Source organism: Gadus macrocephalus, chromosome 12 (assembly GCF_031168955.1).
Source record: "Gadus macrocephalus chromosome 12, ASM3116895v1".
Classification (NCBI taxonomy): Eukaryota; Metazoa; Chordata; class Actinopteri; order Gadiformes; family Gadidae; genus Gadus; species Gadus macrocephalus.
The window spans coordinates 23038775-23060952 of NC_082393.1; the positions used below are offsets into that span (position 1 = coordinate 23038775).

At 46.2% G+C, this 22178-nt stretch overlaps 1 protein-coding gene across 11 annotated transcripts in view; it reads right to left on the minus strand.

Moving 5' to 3' along the window:
* Positions 1–121: 121 nt before the first annotated feature.
* Positions 122–22178, minus strand: part of osbpl9 (oxysterol binding protein-like 9) — a 29856-nt gene continuing 7799 nt past the window's right edge. For 3 of the 11 annotated variants that reach the window (XM_060067753.1, XM_060067759.1, XM_060067760.1), the window contains 21 exons: positions 19432–19508; positions 15310–15405; positions 14326–14373; positions 13045–13074; positions 12896–12946; positions 12301–12339; positions 9825–9918; positions 9348–9456; positions 8343–8483; positions 7728–7840; positions 7033–7148; positions 6387–6472; positions 5850–6045; positions 5523–5607; positions 5266–5376; positions 5085–5148; positions 4599–4739; positions 3538–3616; positions 3082–3173; positions 2464–2599; positions 122–1876 (listed from right to left, as the gene is read on the minus strand). In XM_060067753.1, coding sequence (XP_059923736.1) covers positions 1802–1876; positions 2464–2599; positions 3082–3173; positions 3538–3616; positions 4599–4739; positions 5085–5148; positions 5266–5376; positions 5523–5607; positions 5850–6045; positions 6387–6472; positions 7033–7148; positions 7728–7840; positions 8343–8483; positions 9348–9456; positions 9825–9918; positions 12301–12339; positions 12896–12946; positions 13045–13074; positions 14326–14373; positions 15310–15405; positions 19432–19508 — 1979 coding nt within the window. In that variant the 3' untranslated portion in view covers positions 122–1801. Of the gene's footprint in view, positions 1877–2463; positions 2600–3081; positions 3174–3537; positions 3617–4598; positions 4740–5084; positions 5149–5265; positions 5377–5522; positions 5608–5849; positions 6046–6386; positions 6473–7032; positions 7149–7727; positions 7841–8342; positions 8488–9347; positions 9457–9824; positions 9919–12300; positions 12340–12895; positions 12947–13044; positions 13075–14325; positions 14374–15309; positions 15406–16568; positions 16935–17542; positions 19363–19431; positions 19509–22178 lie in introns of those variants that run through there. The other 8 variants (XM_060067755.1, XM_060067754.1, XM_060067756.1 and 5 more) reach the window with 8 other exon arrangements.

Here is a 22178-nt window from a genome sequence, read left to right on the forward strand (position 1 = left end):
TCATAAGAATGAAATAAAAAATACATGGTCTGATGGCTTTCTATGAAGAAACGCTTGGTGATTATGAAATGGAATAACAAGGCCTCAATTCAATTTCAATGTAAAAGACAAACAATGAAAACTGGCTTTTAGTTTTATTAAACTGCAACTTTTAATTTGTTATTCTAGATGAAAAAAATCTTAAAATTATAATGAAACAAATATGCATTTTTATGTGAAAATGTTTTTCCACAAGGCTTCTTCCATATTGGCTAATATATCGATGGCGAGAAACACAATCTTATTCAACACTTGATTTCAGCAGGTTCGGTGTAATATGCCTTTGTGAATGAGAATATGGATGAAACCAGCATAGTTGGAAAGTAATCTATATTTTGACCAGTATGGTTCCCATATTTAAAAACATTGGACGTAAGTTTAAATTCAAGCACACAACTTAGACTTGAGTAGCCCTCTATGAAAAAGTATCAGAACTCAACCATTGGTTCGATGTAGCCTCTTCCCCAAACTCTTAAAAACACGTTGCCACCATGTCAGTCGCCAACTATGACTTCCGTCAGGGAGATGCCTAGGAGAGAAGATGTGCCGAACGAACAGGAATCTCTTGGCGCACCCTTGCTTCCCACAACCCCGTCACCAAGCCTTACAATTATCCGGACACCGAAAAAAACAGGTCAACATTCATTTGTTCATAAATGCTTGCACAAAAGAAATAAGTAATTCCAGACGAGTGGATATCCAATCCCAAGATCCATTTCCGGAGGAAGGTGGAGTTAAACCTTTAACTTAACAGCCTAGTTCCACGCTGAGAGCCAATGAGTGCTCAGATTCGTTCTCGGCATTGTGAAGCCATACCACTTATGTCATAAAAAAATAACCAATACCACTATCATAGTCTAAATGTGTGTAGATGCTAGCACGCTTGTCGGTCTTGCTTCCGCCCACAAGCGCGTCAGCTCAGTTAAAGGAGGCATTGAGATGTCCAATGGCGCAAATGGAATGATTACTTAACATGTGAAGCCTTTAAAAGTTCTTACCCTCAAATATCTAAACTATTGCCAGAATGGGAAAAAAAAATAAAGAGCGCAAACAAATAAAAAAAAGTATATATCTATATATATATATATTTATATATCCACCATATGTATATCTATATATAAACAACAGTTCTCACTAGTTGTGTGTAGGCAAGCCAAGATGTCCTCTCTTCCGTCGTCGTGAGGTCCTTCCCTCGTCCGGTCTGTGGGTGATGGGAGGGGACTGCGGCGCTCGCTCCTCCCTCAGCAGTTTCCCTGAGATGTAGTATGCCGTATTGTTTCTGTTGAGGTTCGTTTCACTTTAACACCATCAACAGACGCATCAACCCTCCTCCACCACACCCATCCTCACCACCACGATCACAATCACCATCACTCCTTCTGCTCCTCTTCCTCCTCCTACTCATCGTCACCCCTTGCCCGGGATCGGGGACAGGCTTGATTGTGAAGTCCATATAGACAAGAGTTGTTGCAAAGAACGGATGTGCAGAAAGTCCTGTGTCCCTTGCACTGTGCTGCATGGTTTAGTCTTATTTTTTTTTTTCATTTTGCTCCCCGACTGACTTCATTCAACATTGGTTCATCATCAAACGCAAAGCTGTGTACATATTCAATCATTCAAGTCATTTCGAAGGCTTGGAAAATAGGTCATGTGCAAATGAGTTCTTATGAAGACTCCCGTGTTGTGTGACGTGTGTGTGTGTGTGTGTGTGTTGTTTGGCTGTTTGTGTGTGTGCATGTGTGTGGATGGGAGAGAGGTCGTCTCAGGGCCGTGGTTGAGCTATCCTCTTTAGTAGCGGTTCGTCGTAGACCCAGCACTCGCCATCTTCGTGGAACAACTGGAGAGAGACGGAACACAGTCAATACCATTGGTGTAGACTATGCATCACAAGGGTTTATGTAAATTACTGGCCCCTTATGGCCGGTAAGCGAAATGCAGCCTGCTGGAGCTTGTGTATTCACAGTACTGGAGTGCAAGCTTCATGGGTGGAGAGATAATGACAATAATTAACTAATGTTAGGTATAACCATGAACAAAAAAAAAGATTGTGACAATGGGAGTGGTGTGAGCAGATATATAGCAGAGAAGATGTACAAATTAAAGGCTATGATACATTTTTGCGCTTATCCACGCTTAGCTGTCACTTCTTCCTTTTTCCCGGCACAACCGACCCAGGTTCAAACATAATACAAATGAGCTCACAGGCTGTTGAACGCAGCAGAGAGAGTCGGGGAAGATTTCATGTTTTAGGTTCAATTACAACCTGTTCATATGTTTGCTTTGACTTTGGGAAGCAGCTGCCCACTTCCATGTCTTCCAGTGTACTTCCAGACACAAAAAAATGTCATGCATTGATATTCTAAGTTTAAATAATATTAATAGGAGGAGGAGGAGGAGGAGGAGGAGGAGGAGGAGGCGGCTCACCCGTGTCTCCCACTGCCTCTCGTTCTCCTTGCGCTCGCGGGCCTCGCCCCTCTGCTTCTCCTCCAGGTAGTGCTTGGCCTCCGTCGCCATGTCGATGTCCTTGAGCTTCAGGTTCAGGGTCACGTCCCTCCACATTCTGGTGAAGGGGTGGGGGAGACACAGACCGGGTGTTAGGGTGTTTGTTGCCCATTTGCCCGGAACCCACCCCCAAAAAAACTGGACAATGTGCAAATGCGTAATATTTATTCATTTTACCTGTGGATCTTTTTTATATGCATTTTCAATTATGTGCAATATTGTTCACTTTTTATTGACTTATTTGATTGACTTTTACTGTGTGTCCATTATTTGTTTGACAATTGTGGCTTATTCATCCAAGGGGATGAATAAAGTATCTATTTATTTATCCATCTATCTATCATTCATGACGATGATCTCAGATCATACCAATAACCTGGTTAGATAAAAAAGGTACAACACAAAACAAATACATCTACAAGTCTGTCTTTAAGGTCACATAATTAGTGATTCCAACCCTGGATGCCAGTGTAAAGTATGCCATCGACGTGTACATTGAGCCGTGCGCATCTGTGGAGAGATACCGGTGTTTCTTCTCACCTTCGAGATTCGTAGTCCAACTGGTCTTCAAGCTTGCGGACCTTCTTCTTGATGATGTCCATCTTCTTGGTGTCTATGAACAAAGCGTTCTCCTGCAACACAAAAACAATTTAACATTGTTAGTGTCCATCATGGCGCATGGCTTATCCTTCACATAGCCAGTATGCTGCGCAGAAAAACCTTAAACTGCATTGGTAACTTTTTCACTGCAGTCATCACTTTGGGGTTTAAACATATTGGTAACTGTAACTGCAGCCAGTGAAACACTAGACACTGCAGTGCCTAAGAAAAAAGGATTATGCCCTCGCTAAATGAATTTGGCCTGCGGAGAAGGCGAGGACATCTAATTCTGAACAAAAGTGATGGCTGCAGTGAAAAAAAGTACATAGTGCATGTATAGAAAGTGCCCACCATGAAGCTAAAGTGGAAGCTACTTCACTTCACAACAGAACTCACCCCAGATGCCCACTTGGCGTACATCACGCCGTTCCACTCTCCTTCGATGGCACAGAAGGACTTCTTATCGTTGGGCGTACTGCCGCGGAACAAAGGAACAAACGGTTACAGCCAAAACTCACTTGTTCATAGTCTTACAGCCAAAACTCACTTGTTCATAGCCTTAGATTCTGCATAGCCTCCCCCATTATACCCCCCCCCGTCCTGGCAATTAATGTAAACACTTATTGTATGTTGTACGTCCTGGCACTTAATGTACACACTTATCGTATGTTGTACGTCCTGGCACTTAATGTAGACTTATTGCATGTTGTACGTCCTGGCACTTAATGTACACTTATATTGCATGCTGTACGTCCTGGCACTTAATGTACGCACTTATTGTATGCTGTACGTCCTGGCACTTAAAAATAGTACTTAGTATTGTGTAGCCTCTTATCCTAGCTATCTTTGCTGTGTACGGGGAATGGGTCAACGTAGCAATTGTTAGTGCTTGGCACTTGGTGCTAGTACGAACATCCTGACTGTACCGACACCAACATATTGTTTCTTTATTCTGACAAATGTAGTTATTGTAAGTCACTTTGGATAAAAGCGTCTGCTAAATGCCCTACATGTAAATGTAAGTCTAACTCAAGACTCAGTAAATCTAAGCGCAGACTGGGATTTTACATTTTTCCACAAAGCCTTTCAGCAAAACACTTAGTAAAGACTCAAGAGACACAATCACGCAGGTGCTAAAGGCTCAGTTACGGTTCCACGGTGACGCAACGCAATGAGCACAAAGACGCTTCGTCGTGAACCTGTTTCGGTTCTGCGTCGGGTTTTCAGTGAGCGGACCAATCACAGCCCCTGCTGTTGCGTCGCCTCGACCAAGGAGAAGAACGTTGTGAGGCGCACTTCAGGCACTTGCGGTGGACGCAAGGAGGGTCCGCAAGGACGTAATGAGTCCTTAAACCCCTTTGCGTTGCGTCGACGTGGAACCATAACTACGCCTCAACCCTGCGGGAGCGGTGAGACCCTGCGTTGGACCCAAACGGCGAGCAGTCCGGTCCACTTACAAGATGTCCGCCGTGATGCGGTGCTTCTTGCCGCCGTAGAAGGGCTTGGTGTGGAACACGATGTTGGCGCTGTAGCCCGACTTGGAGCAGACGATGCTGCACTCGCCGCCCAGCTCCACCCAGGGCACCGTCAGGATGGACCTGCACACATAGGTGGAGTATTGATTGATGCGTCATCAATGGGCAGAAACAAAACTGTTTAATCCCACCCCCTTTCATTAAATCATACAACTATTAGAAACTACTACCGGTTTCCTTTAGTTAAATTACACTCGCAATTAATGCAATTAATACCTGAAGATAAAGATATAATATATTATTAAAGTTGTCGGTGTAGTTCAAACACATATTCATAATAATGATAAATACATTTTGTTGTTTTATTTAACCAGACTTTAACCAGGCACGTTTTGACAGAATAATAACTGAAGGTTAAGGATGAAGTCGAAGAGAGCCGGACGGACAGGGCGATCCGACGATGCCTACCTGCCGTAGCCATTAGGGAAGGTGAGGATGTAGTGTTCGTCGTGCTCCAAGCAGGATACACACCCTGGAAGCCCCAACCGAGGAAGGGACACGGCAGCGTTACTTAGGACACGGTGCAGTCACGATAGGGCTCCCAAAAGTCTCGGAGCGGGGCAATGGGAGGGGAGGCGTTCGGACAAACCTTGGCCGATGTTGTGGACTCCTATTGACATCCCGAGGAACTTCGACTTGGTCCAGATGTGTGCGTTAAATTGGATCTTCTTACCGGAACACTCTGCGTAGAACGCGGAAACTAAAGAGGAGCAGAGAGGTTCTGGGTTAAAGTGTGCCGTTTTTTCTAAATCTAAAAAAAAATTACATTTGAAATCATGAAATGATTCAAACGTCTCGGATGGGGTTTAAGAAGACGGTGCGACATTGGTTGTAGACCCTACTCACTGGGCGGGTGATGAGAGACCTGCTCTGCTACGAAGGACACATTGTTGGGGGAAACCCAGGGGAGGGGACCGTCCGACAACGGCTCCTGGAGAGAGAGAGAGAGAGAGAGAGAGAAGAACGGCACGGAAGAGAGAGGAATCAGAAGCAAGCGGATGGATCCAGAAAGCGAGGAGACCAGTTTGGGGAAGGTGTCTTGCTCAGGGACACCTCGACACTCAGCGAGGGGGACCCGGGGATCGAACTAGCAACCTTCCGGTTACCAGCCAACCTGCTCCCCCCTTCCTGAGCCACATGCCGCCCCTGGGCCAGCCCTCCGACAAGCCTCACCGTGGGGGCGACGGGGGGTGGCGGGGGCTCCTCCGCGGCCTCGTTTGGCATGTCCCAGTGGCAGTAGAAGACCTCTCCCAGGATGGGGTTGTAGGGTTTCTTGGCCACCGAGCCCTTCCTCCCCGCGTGGAAGGCCGACAGGTACCACTTGACGACCTGCACCATGCGCTCCCGGGGCTCCGGCTGCTCGGCGATGCTGCAGGGGGGGGGGGGGGGGGGGACAACACGGGGACATGATGTCAGGTGTCGGTTTTGAGGACACATGTGCCTTAAAATATGACTGGATTTGGGTTAACTGCATCTAGCTCTGTGTGTGTGTGTAAGTGTTTGGGTTTCGGGTTTTCTGGAGTAGGATCAGTTTAAATGAGTTGAGCCATTACGTTATATAGAAGTTGTCTTGAATGCGTGTCTCTCAAGTGTGTGTTTCTAATATTGATGGTTCATACTGATGCTAAAAACAACACTATCTGACATGTCATTCGTGTGGTGCGCAGCATTGGACCAGAAGTCCTATACATAAAAAAAAAAAGGACCTACCTCACAAACAAATCTGGATGAGCAAAGAAATCTGCATACATTTCTAGTAAAGACCTCCGCTCTAGAATGAAGGTCGGGAGAACAACCTGTGAAATGCGAAGAGAAGAAATGAGTAACTGTAGTGAGTAACTGTAGTACATCATGAATACAATACTTACTATATTATGACCTATAGTGCTATAGTGTTACTCAACAGACCGATGGGGAACACGCGATGGAGTGTTCGGGGAAATAATAGTATTGCGATTATTTGTAGTGCGATCGCGATTTAGTACGCAATTTTTTTCTTCGTATTATTCACAAAAATAAGCAATAAATCATTGTACAATCTGACCAACACAACATTGGACAACATATAAACTGCTCTTTCCGTAAGGCCAGGCCTATGGGTTGAGATGAATGGATGCATGAATTTAAGTTGCAACATCTTTACTTAACTTTCGAATTGTAAAAGGAAAATTAAATAGGAATCTTACAGATCTCCAGTCAGTAACAGTAACTTATCTTCTATTACATCGCGATGTCGGTTTGAATTCGATGAATCATTCAGGCCTACTACCAAGAGCCATCGAGACGCAGTGCGAGCCTTGTCGGAACTAGGAGACATGCGTCAGAACCCCTGGTGCAGTAGGTCGTGACTCCGTACCTTGGTGAGGTCCATACCAAGCCGGACCTGGGACAGCAGATGCATGATGACGCTCTTGTGCTCCTCAACGGACTCCCCCTCGCCCTCATCGTCACGGTCGTCATTGTCAAATTGGTCTGACACAAAAATACACAATTGGTAAATGGACTGCGTTTATACAGCGCTTTCATATTGCCTGACATTCACCCATTCATGCACACATACACACACCGACGGTGGTGTCACCAATGCAAGGCGACAGCCAGCTTGTTGGGAGCAGATAGGGTTAGGTGGCATTGGCGTTGAGGTTTAGAAGGTGCAAGACAAAATAATATGCTTTGTGAGTGCCTTAAATAAACGGATAGCAACAGATGTGAGTGAGCCAGAGGTGTGATCACAGTGTGTGTCCTTTATGCTTCCTCTGTGTGTGAGAGCTTTAGGCTTCCTTTGTGAGTGAGTGAGTGAGTGAGTGAGTGAGTGAGTGAGTGAGTGAGTGAGTGAGTGAGTGAGTGAGTGAGTGAGTGAGTGAGTGAGTGAGTGAGTGAGTGAGTGAGTGAGTGAGAGCTTTAGGCTTCCTTTGTGAGTGAGTGAGTGAGTGAGTGAGTGAGTGAGTGAGTGAGTGAGTGAGTGAGTGAGTGAGTGAGTGAGTGAGTGAGTGAGTGAGTGAGTGAGTGAGTGAGCGTGCGTGCGTGCGTGCGTGCGTGCAGGGGCTTCACCTGCGTCGGTGGTTCCGTTGGACATGGACGAGTTGAGGGACTCGTTGGTGTGCGGTCGTTTCATGGCCCCGTCCCCGCCCAGTGCAGAGGCCGCGGCCTGCCCAGAGAGACTGCTGCCCAGGGAGAGGAACGAAGAAGGGGACCCGAGTTCATCATTAAGACATGAGGTCGGCGTGAGAACAGGGATGCAAAGTTCTGTTTAATAGCAACCTCCTAACATAGCCCAGCATCTTAACAAATAAACCTTGGCAATTTGGTAACTCTGTAGCGAGCGACTCTCTATACAGTCAGTAACTTTTTGGGGAAGTTGCAGTTGTGTCAGGGTTGGGGAACTTCCAGGTTATCACAATAAAAGCGCCCCCCTGGTTTACTTTCGTGGCAGCATCTGGACCTGCTCATCACTCCCACATCCCAGAGGGAATGTGCGAGGGCTATGCACAACCACAGGAGTCATTTGACTCGACTGTATACCGAGTACGTGTTGAATGCTGCCCCGTCACTAGAACGGAGGAGCGAAACCACGTGCTCTGTCTCGCTCTCTCCCCCCCCCACCAGTAGCAGCGGGGCCGGAGGGGGGTCCGGGAAGGGGTGGGTGGGGGGGTCCGGGACACTCACGCGAGGCAGTGTTTGGGAGAGGTGTTGAACTCGTCGGCGTCGTAGAACTCGTCCTCGCTGGAGGAGTAGGAGAAGTCTGGCACTGAGTGGGAGGGCATGTGGGACGGGGAGCCCAGGCCACTGCTGGGGCCCGACGGACCGCTCCCTGGGGGACAGACGGACGGAGGGAGGGAGGGAGGGAGGGCCGGGGTCAGAAGCAGTGGCAGCACGCGCTGGAGACATATTACACTTTAAATCAAACAGATGAGCAGGACGAGGAATCTGGATTTGCATGACACCTGACGTGTATAATATGCATGACATGGATCTGAATGCACATGACATGGATCTGAATGTACATAACATACGTCTCAATAACATCACATGGATCTGAATTTAAGTCTCTTGGAGAACAAACACGTCTCCTAAATGACCAAAAATAGTAAATGGTACGACAAGACAATATAGTAAAATCCACCAGGACGTGATGTTATCATGAGTGGTGTGTTAAAGAGTGAGCGTGAGATACAGCGGGGTTCCTCTGCAGTACAGTACACTAACTCGGGCGGCCAGGAAGACGTGTGCAGTCCCTTGGTGCACAGCACAGCACTTTCAATACTGCTGCCTCAGCAGATACAGGCAGGAAGCCCAGCCTCCTGAACGCATTGCTACTTTCACTCCTTAATGGACAACACATTCTTGGGAGCAGTCTCTCTACCTCCCTCTCTCTCTCTCTCTATGACAGAGTGTGTGTGTGTCCTTGCTGTATCGTGGGAAATTATTAATGCGTAAAATGTTTGCATATTCATAAATACGCTCATCACAGAACCACGTGTACTGTGCATTACCGTCGTTGTGTGTTTTGGCACTTTTTTCCGCAGAGACATCGAAAAGAACTTTCGCAAACTAAGACATGTTACCGTGACAACCATGTGAACCACCGTAGCACAGGCAAACATTCGAAACGCAGCTGGCCCGTCGTTCTCAGGGCTACGCCCGACTGCGTGAGGGATAGGACCGCGGTACTCGCCTGTGCTGTTGGGCGTTGGCGTTTGTAAGCTTCCCATCACCGTGACAACGGGACCCACTTGTAGTGTGGAGGGCCGCTGGTCAGACCTGCACACCTGGGAACCCTCTGGAGTTGGGGGTAGACATAAGACCGCTGTAAAGTAAACTACTCAAAATAAATCAAAACCAAACCTTACATTAGTGATATGCTCGGCTAAACAATAGTGAAGACATTGTATCGTAAGAAAAAGCATTCATTTCTCAGAAAGACACATGGACCTGTGCTATCCTGCAGTACTACTTACATCGCAGTAAAACAAACAAACAATCAGAATAGCTCGCAGCAGTTAGGAACCGCATGTGTTAAATTGCCCACCAGGGGGTACTGTTGCTACCTACAAACAAAGAGATCAGGCTCGTCGTCACACATGCCAAACCCCTCGTCGTGTTGCATAAAAAGGGAAACATTCCCCCAAGTCCAGCAGTGCGGTGTACCTGAGGGCAGCGCTGTCTGGATTGGCATGTTGTCGCTGCCTTCGGACGTGTCTAGCGGAGGCTGGTAGATCCCGTCGACTGGGTTTATGGTGCTCTGGAGGGCACAAACAAGAGGCCACGGCATGGCCGTTAACTCGAGCGATATGGCCTACACTTCCCTGCAGAGGTCACACATACAATGATCACACACACACACACACACACACACACACACACACACACACACACACACACACACACACACACACACACACACACACACACACACACACACACACACACACACACACACACACACACACACACACACACACACACACACACACACACTTTCTGGCAGCTATATAATAAGACGGCCCAAACCCAAAGCCAGGGTTGAATCCCCATGTTGGAGGGGGGTGTGAGGTTATGGTTAATACAAAACCGTTCACTGCAACAGCATGCAGTGTAATACAATACGGCTAAGAAATGATAATGTCGGAGCACAACTGGGCATTGGGAGTCTAGGAGCATTGCCAAGTTTGTTATTACGTTGGTCTTTGATTCATCGTCTAGGAAAATATTCATAAGTTATGTGTTTACAGGGAGACAGTCGTGTTAGAAACCGCCACAGCGATTCTCCTGTGAGCATGGCAAAGCAAAGTTTTCATTAGCCTAGGTCCCGGTTTATAAACGTTGATTTCGGGTTTTATAGTACTCCAACTCTCTGGAGTCCTCCCAATATGGCAGTGTGTCAAACGAAAAAGTCCCCTGATGCATTCGGATGTACAAACCCTATATAGACAGTCAACCCTCATGATTCCGTGGGAACATTGGGTTCACTAGATACCATTAAGGTATTGGTCCATGAAACAAGGAGCAGCTTCACGGACCAAGTCATTTGGACTCTGAACAGCGTTGCAGTGCAGCAGGTGTTCAAGAACCACTGGGCTGACGACTGAGTTTGTGAAATTCTAACTCTCAGGAACCTTGCCGTTCCCTTTCAGGAAAAAATAATAATAGAATCCTCTGAGAGTTGTGTACACTGCTGTGGCCTGACCTCATCAACACTTCTTCTGCGCAAGCACACACACGCAGAAGCATCTTCGTGATCTCACACACCCACACCCACACAAGATTAAGAGTGGATTGAACATAAGCTTTTGGAAAGGAGTTGTGTTCTGCCCTAATTGCCACGGCCACACCCCCCTTACTTTGCATCTCGCAAGCCTCACACCAAATACAGAAGGCAAGGAGTTTAATTCACATCGTATTACAGCCAATCAGAGGAATATCTCAATGTCCCAGGGCAAAGGGGAGTGGGAGTGGTTCTTTGAGAGCAGCAGATTGAATCAAGAGCAGGGGATGCCAGACCGCCGTCACGTTGAGTTGCAGCAGTGGCCTGCCTTAGGCAATGGTTTAAACCAGCACTCAACATATTAATACCCCTGCATGGAAGATGAATGCTGCAGTTATCTCAAGCAACACAGCGGGGTCCCTGCACAATTAGTATACATTAAAACAATTTGACAGCTGCATCTTGTGGAAAGGTAACCTGAATATACCATAATGAGCACCCCATCATTTCCCTTTGCAATCAATGTCCCTGAATAAGAGCAGGTTTTTCTTATTTCCAGTATTTCCTTTCAACTGTTCAATAGCTCTGAGTCCATCCATCGTATGGTTCTGATCGGATACAGGCCACTGTTCCTCGTAGATCTACATCCACAAGCGCGTGTGTAAGTGACTCTTAAGCTATGGAGATATGTTAAGCACATAACCTGTGTCATATGAAAAGAACCCAAGCAAACTGAAAGGGAGCATTTAGCCCAAGCCGTCGGACTTATACGCCATAAAGCTGAGGCTTGTGAGATTAAGTCTGTCGCAAGTGCACATCGTGGTCCTCTAAATGGACCCGGTGCAGTGGGGGGGAGAGAGAGAGAGAGAGAGACGGAGAGAGAGAGAGATTCCCACGGCCTGACATCTGGTCGTCCTTCCCAGGTCGATAAGCTGGCATGTTGCACATGGATAAAGTGATGGGGAATCAGCAGACTCCAATTAGCGGACATGGGATACGTGGGGAGAGACACACACGGTTCAACACGAGTGACATGTAATATGTACGCACAGACACACACATACATACATACATACATACATACATACATAGGTGACCAACATGCATTCCTGGGTGGTACATATCAGACACAGACAATATTTAGTCTGACGTGATGTGGTCCACAAGAGTTTCCCCAAAGCCATTGTTAGGAGGAATTAGGAGGAAGAAAACAGGAAATGTTTAGCAGGGAAATCATGTCGGAAATAGACAAGGGGAGATTTGAGATAAAGCCTATTGCTGGAATCACATTGCATGCAGTTAAGTAAAGACGTTGGATTAATCCGTTTGGCTATAATGTAGAGTCAGTCGGGCGGAAAGGAAGAATAGATTTTCTGGCTAATGTCAATTTCTGTTGTGGACGGATGACGTGAAACTTACTATAAGTCCGTTTGCGTGTTGCTGTTCGTTACTTTGGTCCTTAAAATTTTGAGAAGACAATGTTAGGCTAGTAGTTGCTGAATGTCGATAAATGTCCTTTTAGTTCTTCATTTATTACTAATAAATGTGTCGTTAACTTAATGGGCATTCTTAAAAAAAAAAAATCAAAGAACAAGCAAACAGGAACTAAATGATTCTGCATGTTTGCATCCGTTCCCGCATCGCATGAAGCAGAAATGCCTTTTGTTAATGAAATGCCTCCTTTCATCACATGGTAACAAATCACAATATACGATGGAAACCACACTGGTAGCCAATACACTGATAAGACACCTGGTTTAAAAAAACGAAATAGACATGCTACATGAAGCAGACACAACCTTATCACTTCCTGGTCCTAGTGGCTGACACACATGTGATGAAATGCATACAGGGGGCCACATCCTTATCCACCACCATTAAGGGCTCCCAGAGTGTGGGATTACTGCCCACACCACGCCGTGCACAGAGACGCCATCCAACACAAGACAGGTTGCAGGTGGAGGTGTCCGACTGCAGAGGTGCGTACAGAGAAGGCATGCACGGAGACACTTACCTTGGCGATTTGTAGCAATACAATGCAGTGCTTGATGGACTCTACCATACTCTGTGGATTAGACGTTGGAGCATATCAGGGAATACAACGATTTGAGAGAATATAAAAAAGGCACACGTATATACACTCAAAGAGTAATTCAGACTTACACAAGTAGTCTCCTTCAAACTTTCAATTTTCTGAAAGGCAAAAAAAACAAACAATCAAACCGTATGAAATGCAAAACCCTCAAGGATTAAATCCTGATCCGAAAAAGGCATATTAGCTAAATAAAACAAAACCTAGAAAACGGACTACGTAAAATAAAAGCCATAGTACAGTATCACGGCCTCGTCAGGGTCAGGACATGTATAAACATGTCACCTGACACCCAGTCACCTGCCCTGAGTCACATGACCGGTCATAGGTTAGGCTTTAACACACACACACACCACGCTGTTGAAAGCAGTCATAAATCAACAACCAAGTATCTCTCACAAAGTAGTCACGTTACATTCACCGAACAGAAATAAGAAAAGGACTCATCAACGAGAAGATATACACTCACATTGGAGAAGAGACTGTTTCTATGTAATAATACGTAATCAGGAAAGTAACAATATTATAACAATGATTAATATTTTCCCTGATAAACACAACAGAAGAGTTGTACAGACTCCAAGGAGTAAACCGCGTGGACTTATGAACCGCAGCCACCAATACATTACTTTGTCTTGGAACCAAAGACGTTGTCAAGGTGACGATACAACTACTGCTATTCAACGTTCTCTTCAAAACAAGAACAAATCCAACCGGCACGGGTACAGTCACAGCAGCACGCTGAGCCAACGTCCATGGAAGTGGTTTGAGTCCCAGAGTGAGAGTCTGATTCGAGAGGAGCCTGGCTTATGGCCGATATGCTGATGTGATGTAAAACGCCAGTTACGGATCACTCTGTACCGTCAACCATTATGGCTCAGAGAGTGCTGATAGGGAAGAGTGATTTAAACCTCAGGACATCTGCGAGGTGACTTTGAGCTTTTCATTCTTTTCAGACTTTCCTTCGGTCGCGTGGGCAGTCACTAAGGCAGGCTCCATGGTATTTAATAGAGAGCACGGCCTTCATTTATTAACAGTAGCATAACAAGTCATACATTAAAATGTATTTCGTCACATAATCCATTTGGCTCCTTAAAGAGACAAAAGATATTACTCAATCCATAAGTCCTCCTGAAATACAATCAGGATTGATTCACAAGAGAATGAATACAAAAATATTGAATTCTCTTTAAACGCGTGTTGCTTCTATAACCTCTGGTTGCCCTTAACAACAATGGATGTCAAGCAAAGGTACCATCACCAAGGACCAGTGAAGTTTAATGTAATTTCCCAGACAGGTCGGGCGAACAGACATGGCCCGACCAAGGGACAGAACAGGGCTGTGTACTCACTCTGCGTGATTCATCTTCTTTACACTCCTTGATCTTCTCATCAAAGAGCTGAGATTGAAAGAGAGAGAGAGAGAGATTCAATTAAAAGTGCTGCCGATAAAAAGGTTATAATAGTACTATAATGACATCATGGATTGTAATCATTTTACATGAGCTTCACCAAAAGTAAACATAAATAGCACATTGCTACTAGTATGCGTGGACTCTTGCTATTCATCATCTCCTTCTACAGGCTGTTCCTGCTGTTTGTGATTTAACAGTCCATTAGAGGTTTGATATCTTTAATTCACGGCTGTGGGTTTCAACAGGAGGAAGAGCAGTGTGTGCGTATGTAGAGTGGGGTTGGGATGAAAGGTGGTGGGTGTCTGGTTTCAAGTGGAACCACAGTGTTCACTAGTAAATAGCTTGAACCCTGCCCACAGAGACACCACAAGAACAGCTCAACCAGGGCAATGTCTGGGTTCTGAGATCGTTTCCTGGCTAGCGCTGGCAGTGCACTGGGCTGTATTGCATACTGTGATCAATAAGTACCTCAAAGTGCACTACTTTAATCTGAATTTTGTGGAGTGAATCCAAAATCCCCTTTAAAGTCACAACATCTTGTGTATTGACTTTATGTATACTACTATTTTGAGATCAAATATCAAATTTCTTTCTTAAAACAGTAGTTTTAAAAGGTGCTAACCATCTTGTAATGTGTCACATATTTTCTTTCAGTTGAGACGGAAGTATGTGTAGCTTCTAAAAACAGTGTCACAGAAAATAGCAGATCAGCCACGCAGGTTAATCTTTAGGTGGCAGACCCGTCACTATAACACCAACTTAGTCAAAAGTTGATGACATTTAAAATGTAATCTGCGAGCTGGTTTGAAGCAACTTCGAACATGATCTTCTTCAAAGTAGTATATTGCTACATATCAAACATTATACAGATGTACATGTTCCCCCAGCAATATGTGTATGTGGATCCATACGTGCTCATACCTTTAACTGGTCGATGAGTATCTGCAGGTACGCGTCGGCCTCTGCAAGCTTTTTGTCAAAGTCTTGGACACTTGGAATCAAGCCCGTCTCTGCCTCCTGAAGAAGGAAGTCCAACGAAGGGACATCATTAAAACAGAGGGATCAAGGTCAAGGCTAACCACGTCAAACGTCACAGACTTCATCGAGAACGCCAGCTATGAAAACCAACTGATGCAATGACGACATAGCCGAGGCAAGCCGTTTCTCTACCCATCACATTACCAGGTTGGGGCTCCGACTGTTGCACAAAATGCATCACACCATCATCAACAGTTCAGGAGAATCTTCCAGACCAGCAGTGCTCTGTGGTTATATGAATAGCATTGTTTGAAGGCTAACCCACACAATAGCCCAGGTCCAATAGCCAGCACGTCCGCCTGCCTGCACACCCGTCCGTATTTCCATCAGTATTGGATTCTCTTTTCAGTTCAACTTATTCCAAGCTTTCATGGAAATAAAGAATATATCATATGAGAAGTCATCAATTCTGCCAACGTATTGCTACTTCTGAAGATGAGGCAATAAGCCCCACACACACACACACACACACACACACACACACACACACACACACACACACACACGTTAATTTGAAGCTTACTTTTGACAGATTCATAATATATCAGCAAAATGTGCAAGACAGACAGACCCTCCTATATCATCCACCATGGAACATTTTTGCGCAATCACAGAACAATAGGCCGACCATTGTAAATGCATTGGTACCAGGCCCGCAGATTTTCATTGCATAATCCCCATCGAGAGGTAATTACTAGTGTATTGGCACCACGGACGTGACCAGACAACAGTCTCCTCTTTGTCCCTCCTCTCCGTCTGAACAATCCAGAGGTTGTGTAGACCACCCACACAGATGCACATGTGTGCATACAGATCATCAAAACAAACAGATGCACATGTGTGAATCTGTGTACACACACACACACACACACACACACACACACACACACACACACACAAAAGTTGTAATGTCCTCGACAATCTACGCATTAACAAACTAACCAAGCTACATACTCGTACAACAACACAAAAAGTGCAGCTTGCACGTGAAAGCAACCGTGAGCTCAGAACTAGCACCACACAAAGCAACGAGCAGGCACAAAGTGAAACAAAGTCAGTAGAGAAGCAATGGTCACACTCCTGGAAGTGATTTCCCCACAGCCAACGGGTAGGGGAGTGAACACAAACACGCCGCTGAAAACCTTCTGTGCTGCTTGGGCAGGGCGGTGTCGCGCGACGGCTCTGTTGCATTGTGGGCCGTTTCTCCGCGCTGCAAACGACCTCAAGGGGACGTGGAGAAAGGCCATGAATCGTGGAAAATAACCGTCAGCCGCCGGAACCCACTGCTTGACTCGAACATGAGCTTTAACAGCCTACTGACTTCGCACTGAACAAAGTCCGAAGTGGCTTGCCAAACTTCCTCAAACAGGACCGAAAGGCGGGGAACGGTTTCCTCCTATATTGGTCGGTACACCAAAACACAATGCACGAAACAATCATTGGAAATCAATGCAACTAACCAGTGTTTATTTCTCCCTACGTGACACATGACACATCCTTAGAGATCGGTATCTCTAACGGACTTGAAGCCACCTGTTTGTTTTGGTCAGCGTTGGTTTGCTGCATCTGACAGCACAAAGGCAAGGAACTTTTTTGTTTTTGTTTTCTGTGTTGCCTAGTCATTATTTGATAGGCTAGGGAAGCCTTGAGGGTTTGTCATGGCCATAGCAGAAAATCTTACCGTCCTCAAATGTACCCAGAAAAATGCATTATGCAATATAAACAGGTTTGACGAAACAGTCCCTTAATATTATGTTGCAAACATTATCTGTTATGTCAACACACACACACACACACACAACAGAAGGTGTGTGTGTTTGTGTGTGTGTCCATGTAACGTTGGAAAGTTTTATTTTTTTACCACAGTTTCACAGCACTGTTCCTGAAATAGGTAAAATTCGACAGTTCAGGATTGCTGTGAGCCCAGCCAATCCACCTACCCCAGCTCAACAGTAAAACACCGGCCGTGTACATCACGTCGTGCAGATTCTCAGAACAGCACGCCAACTCTCACACATCAGCGCTCATACGCCCACTTCAGACCAACTCAACCACAGCGCCACCCCCCCCCCCCCCCCACCCACCTCCCTTCACCACCACTCCACCCCCCTCTTACCTTCCGGCTTTGTCTGTCCACATGTTGACCCACTTTAGGTTACGCCGCTGCCCCCATCCGCAAACTGCAGCCGTTCACTCCCCTGAGCTGTGGTGCAGTGGCCTGAGAGTGTGAGCGCAAGTGTGTGTGACTTACTGGGTGTCTTGCTCCAATAGACATGCCTCATCCAGCCCCGTGTGCCTGGGTGTCCCCCGTGGGCCGAGGGCCCGGCCTCCAGACGGGACTCTTTGCTCTTTTGTCTCTGCCTACTTTGTGGCCGGTCCTCCCCTCCTCCCTTTGACAACAACACCCTACTCCCTGCCACCTCCCCCTCCCTCTCTCTCCCTCTCCCTCCCCACAGGAAGGCAAAATAAAAGACGCTAAAAACAACAACCGCTCGTGTCTTTTTTTCCTCCGCGGTCGTGATAGAAGCGAAGGCTCCAGTGAAGCCAGCTGGCCGGCTAGCTAGTCGGTCTTAGGAGCCACGGCGGTGGCTTCAGCTGAGCACTGCTATGAGGGCAGACAGTCAAGTTAATCCAAGACCCTCCCCCTCAGAGGAAACACACACACACCCTCTCAAGCAGACATAAAATGGAGAGAAAAAAACAAAGTGGTAGCTAGTGCTGGGCAGGACAAGCTTCAACGACTGCTGTGGTTGGCTGAGCCAAAGCAGGCAGATGTGGCTCACGAAGTAGGACAGGCTCTGATTGGGTACGGTTTGGGTCAGATGGACGGTGACAGAATCATGAGTGTACGTGTTTGTGTGCGTCTGTTTGTATAATTACAAGCAAGAAGGCACATGCAGTCTGTCCGCGGGATTTTCTCTTTACAAAGTAGGACAGCTGCGTAAAAAAAAACCCAGAGCCCTCACCAAGTAGCAGAACATTAAGATCCAAAATAATAATCGTATGATAGTAATGACAGAGACCTCAATGAATGAGCAATGAATCACAGAGCCTCACTAGTGATAATGACAATCCTCAAGATAATAAAATAACTAAAAGCGTAGTTAAGCCAAGTTTTTAGTAATGGTTCATTTCCAGTAGTTAAGATGGGATGAAATAAATGAAGCTGAAGGAGTCTCCCTGGAAAAGCCGTTACAAGCGTTTCGAGCCACAGTGTTGCAGAGGCTGACCAGCATAATATACATACACTCGCGGCTCCTGTTCGCGGTGGTCAAGTTTCTTCAAACCTCTTCATGGTAAACGGACAGCATTTACACAGCGCTTTCCTAACCAGTCGCCACTCAAAAAGCGCTTTACAATATTGCCTACCATTCACACACCGACGGCGGGGTCAACCATGCAAGACGACAGCCAGCTCGTCGTGAGCAGTTAGGGTTAGGTGTCTTGCTCAGGGACACTCGGTGGAGCCGGGGTTTGAACTAGCAACCTTCCGGTTACAAATGACCACGCTCTACCTCCTGAGCCACATGCCGACCCGAGGAACAACTCCCTTCGACCAGGAACAACTCCATGCCAGCAGAACTACAAACTCGCTCAGGAACAATGAGCCATACAAAAAGGACCTGGGCGATAGCAAACACGTGATGGAGCGCAGCTAAGGGTGAGGACCCGGGCGCACGATAGAGACAGGTACTCCAGTTCCCAATAGTTATGCATGATGAGACGAGGCATCTTAAAGCAGAACATCCACTTTAAGAAAACCTGCTGGGCTTATTGTTTGTATGCCTTTGGCTTCCATCAAGATCCCCGTGTTTGCATAGTCTGTACACAACTAGCAGTAGTTTGCATAACACAACCGAGGGAAGGACCCCGATGATCTGAGAGAACTAGAGGCGGAAAACCCTACACGAGTCATCGGTTCCTCTAGCCTTTGGATCAAAATGAAGACATCTGCTCTAGGGGGAAACACGCAAACACACACACACACACACACGCACTACTGACCCGGAGCTGTAGGGTGTGTCGCAGGATGGTTCCCTCTAGGGCGTGGATCCATTTCTCCCGCTCATCTGCGTCTCGGGCTGAAGGGGACAGACAGAGCAGAACACGCCCAGTCAGAGAAGAGCCCCCCACACACACACACACACACACACACACACACACACACACACACACACACACACACACACACACACACACACACACACACACACACACACACACACACACACACACACACACACACACACACACACACACACTGAAACAGTGGTAAACATTAACCAATGAAATCTGTCAAGTCTACTCCAAGTGGTGACGAGCGTGCAGAATTGAAGCAGATATGCTTAACCGACTTAAACCACATCAGGAGCGTTTTCAGTCATAAAGGATTAATGGTCAAACTTTGGCATTGCATTAGACATTCATCGGCATTGGCGAGTTTGAAAGAAAAACAAAACATCTTAACACAGAGAGAAGTGAGGCCACACTGCGGGGTAGGCGGCGTGTGTCTTAGGCAGCAGCATGCCAAAGAGCCCTCAGAAATAGAGCGATTGTCTGATACCACCACAGGGGGCCCTCCCCCAGAGAAAGACATCAGTTCTGCATTCTAGTACAATATTAAGGTTCTGTCTGTCCGTCTGTCTGAATCCATTACTTGTTCTTCACACGTCACTGCTGAAGTGTGTAGCTAGCTCAAGCAGCTATCTCTAGCAGCCTTTAGACCTGATCGACACATGATCACCGTCTCAGCTTGTTGTGCTATGATGAGATTCGTAACTCCATCAAACCGTTACCCTACAGACAAGACTTTCCTTTCTCATATTGCTGCGTTATGATTGGACAGCAACGGCATACACAGAACTATTAAGAGAAAATCCCACGTTAAACAGCAACAGTGATAAAAGCCGCAGATGAAAATAAATATGGATAAATATGGATATTCTCCTATTTCAGGAGCGCTGCAGGAGAATGTTGTCTCTGGGGGATCCACAGGGAGAGGAATGGGAAAACCGGGACTCTCCCGGGGGTGAGTGTGGCGTGCAGACAGGGTGGAGCTCGGCTTCACTCTCACAGCAGACAGAGCGAACACATGCGGCCCGTGACATTAGTGTCCAGGCCCCATCCCCAGGACCATCACCAGAGCTACCCCTCTTAGGGTCAGAGGCACGCCAGACACAAAGATGGACATGCACACTTTCCTCGTTAGGAAAGGGAAATATATATATATATTTTATAAAAATCGTATGGTCGTATGCTGCAAAAAGGCATATTTTGAGTAAAATACACTGACATACAGGACAATTCAGCTCTCCTTTGTGGATTAGTCAAAACTGTCATTACAAAATAAGATGATGGCCAACATAATAAAAAAAAAAAAGCAGGGCTCCTGAAAGCAAGATTTAAAATGTATTCAGACCTCAGTCTCTGAATGACAATGCAGACATATCAGACCCTGGGAAAGATATGAGAGTCACTGTACTGGGACCAGCTGGATGAAAGATGAATGCCTAACACTGTAGCCGAGAAGCTTTTAAAAGACATTAGATGCAAGCGAGGCATCAGGTCAATCCACTCAGCCGGCTCCTCGCAAGCGTTTCACTTTCCATTCACTTCCATAAACTCCCCAGAGAAAACAATAACCTGGAGCTAACGCTGTTAGCATCTATTCAGGACGCCGCGAGAGGAAGCAGTGATGGGGCCATCATGCCTTCTAGACAAAAAACGAGAAGCAAAATCACCCGCCTCATGAGTTCCACTCTTAGTTCTTTGGTTCCCATAGGTAGATGGAGCCCAGCCACCAGCCGTTGCTCTTGCCATTTATGTTAGTCCAACCGCCAGTCACATGAGGTGTCCCATGTTTCAGATCAGTCCTTCAGTTGACAAGGTCGTACGCGTATCAAAACACAACACACACCTCCTAAATATAAGGTACATTTTTTTGTCTGATTCAATTTCTTTGAATGTCAAATGCAGGCAGTGGCAATTGAATGTATGACAAATTTTTGTTTTTGTTATGATTGAAAAATGACAGGTCTTATGAAATCCATCAATACAAGTGCTACGATAAAGCAAGCCATTACTGACTTGAGGAATTTGGTTAGCAAAGTTACTTTTCTGCAACAAAGTCATCGTAAAGCCGTAAAACTAAAGCTGGACATCATATTTACTATCTTAGAAGCATAGTCCCTTCTCCAATTCTTCATGCCCCTCCCCTTCTTAACACACCGGAAGGCTTATAAGTAACCTTTGAGCCAACGGGTATGTGTGTTTAACTAATTGCAATAACTTAGTCCTCCAACTAAACTACGGGTACTGAGGAAATTGGGGGTCATCTACTGGAAGGGCAGGATGCTAAAAAGAGTAATACTGAACACGCTTCACTCTGCGGGTCCAATCGGACAAATGGAGGGCACATCCCCAATGTCAATGGTCCAACTTTTCCGCCATTTTGCAGTTGTGTATTGCCGATGTGTTGATGACTGCGAGTTTTTCACAACCCGTGTTGAACTTGAATAGGACTCAATTGAGTACACTGGCCTACCCTTTATCTCCAACTCCTAACAGTTTTTCATTTTAAGAATAAGGGGATGAATTGAGGGTCATTTTGATAAGAGATCAATAAAAGGAGAGGGCCACAAATGGGCAAGGGCCGACTGGGTGAAGGGTGCAGGTTAATAGGACTTGGAAGTGCATCGGTCTGAGGATTATGGTGCCTCCCCTCTGTGTGGGAGTCCTACATTAAACCAGCT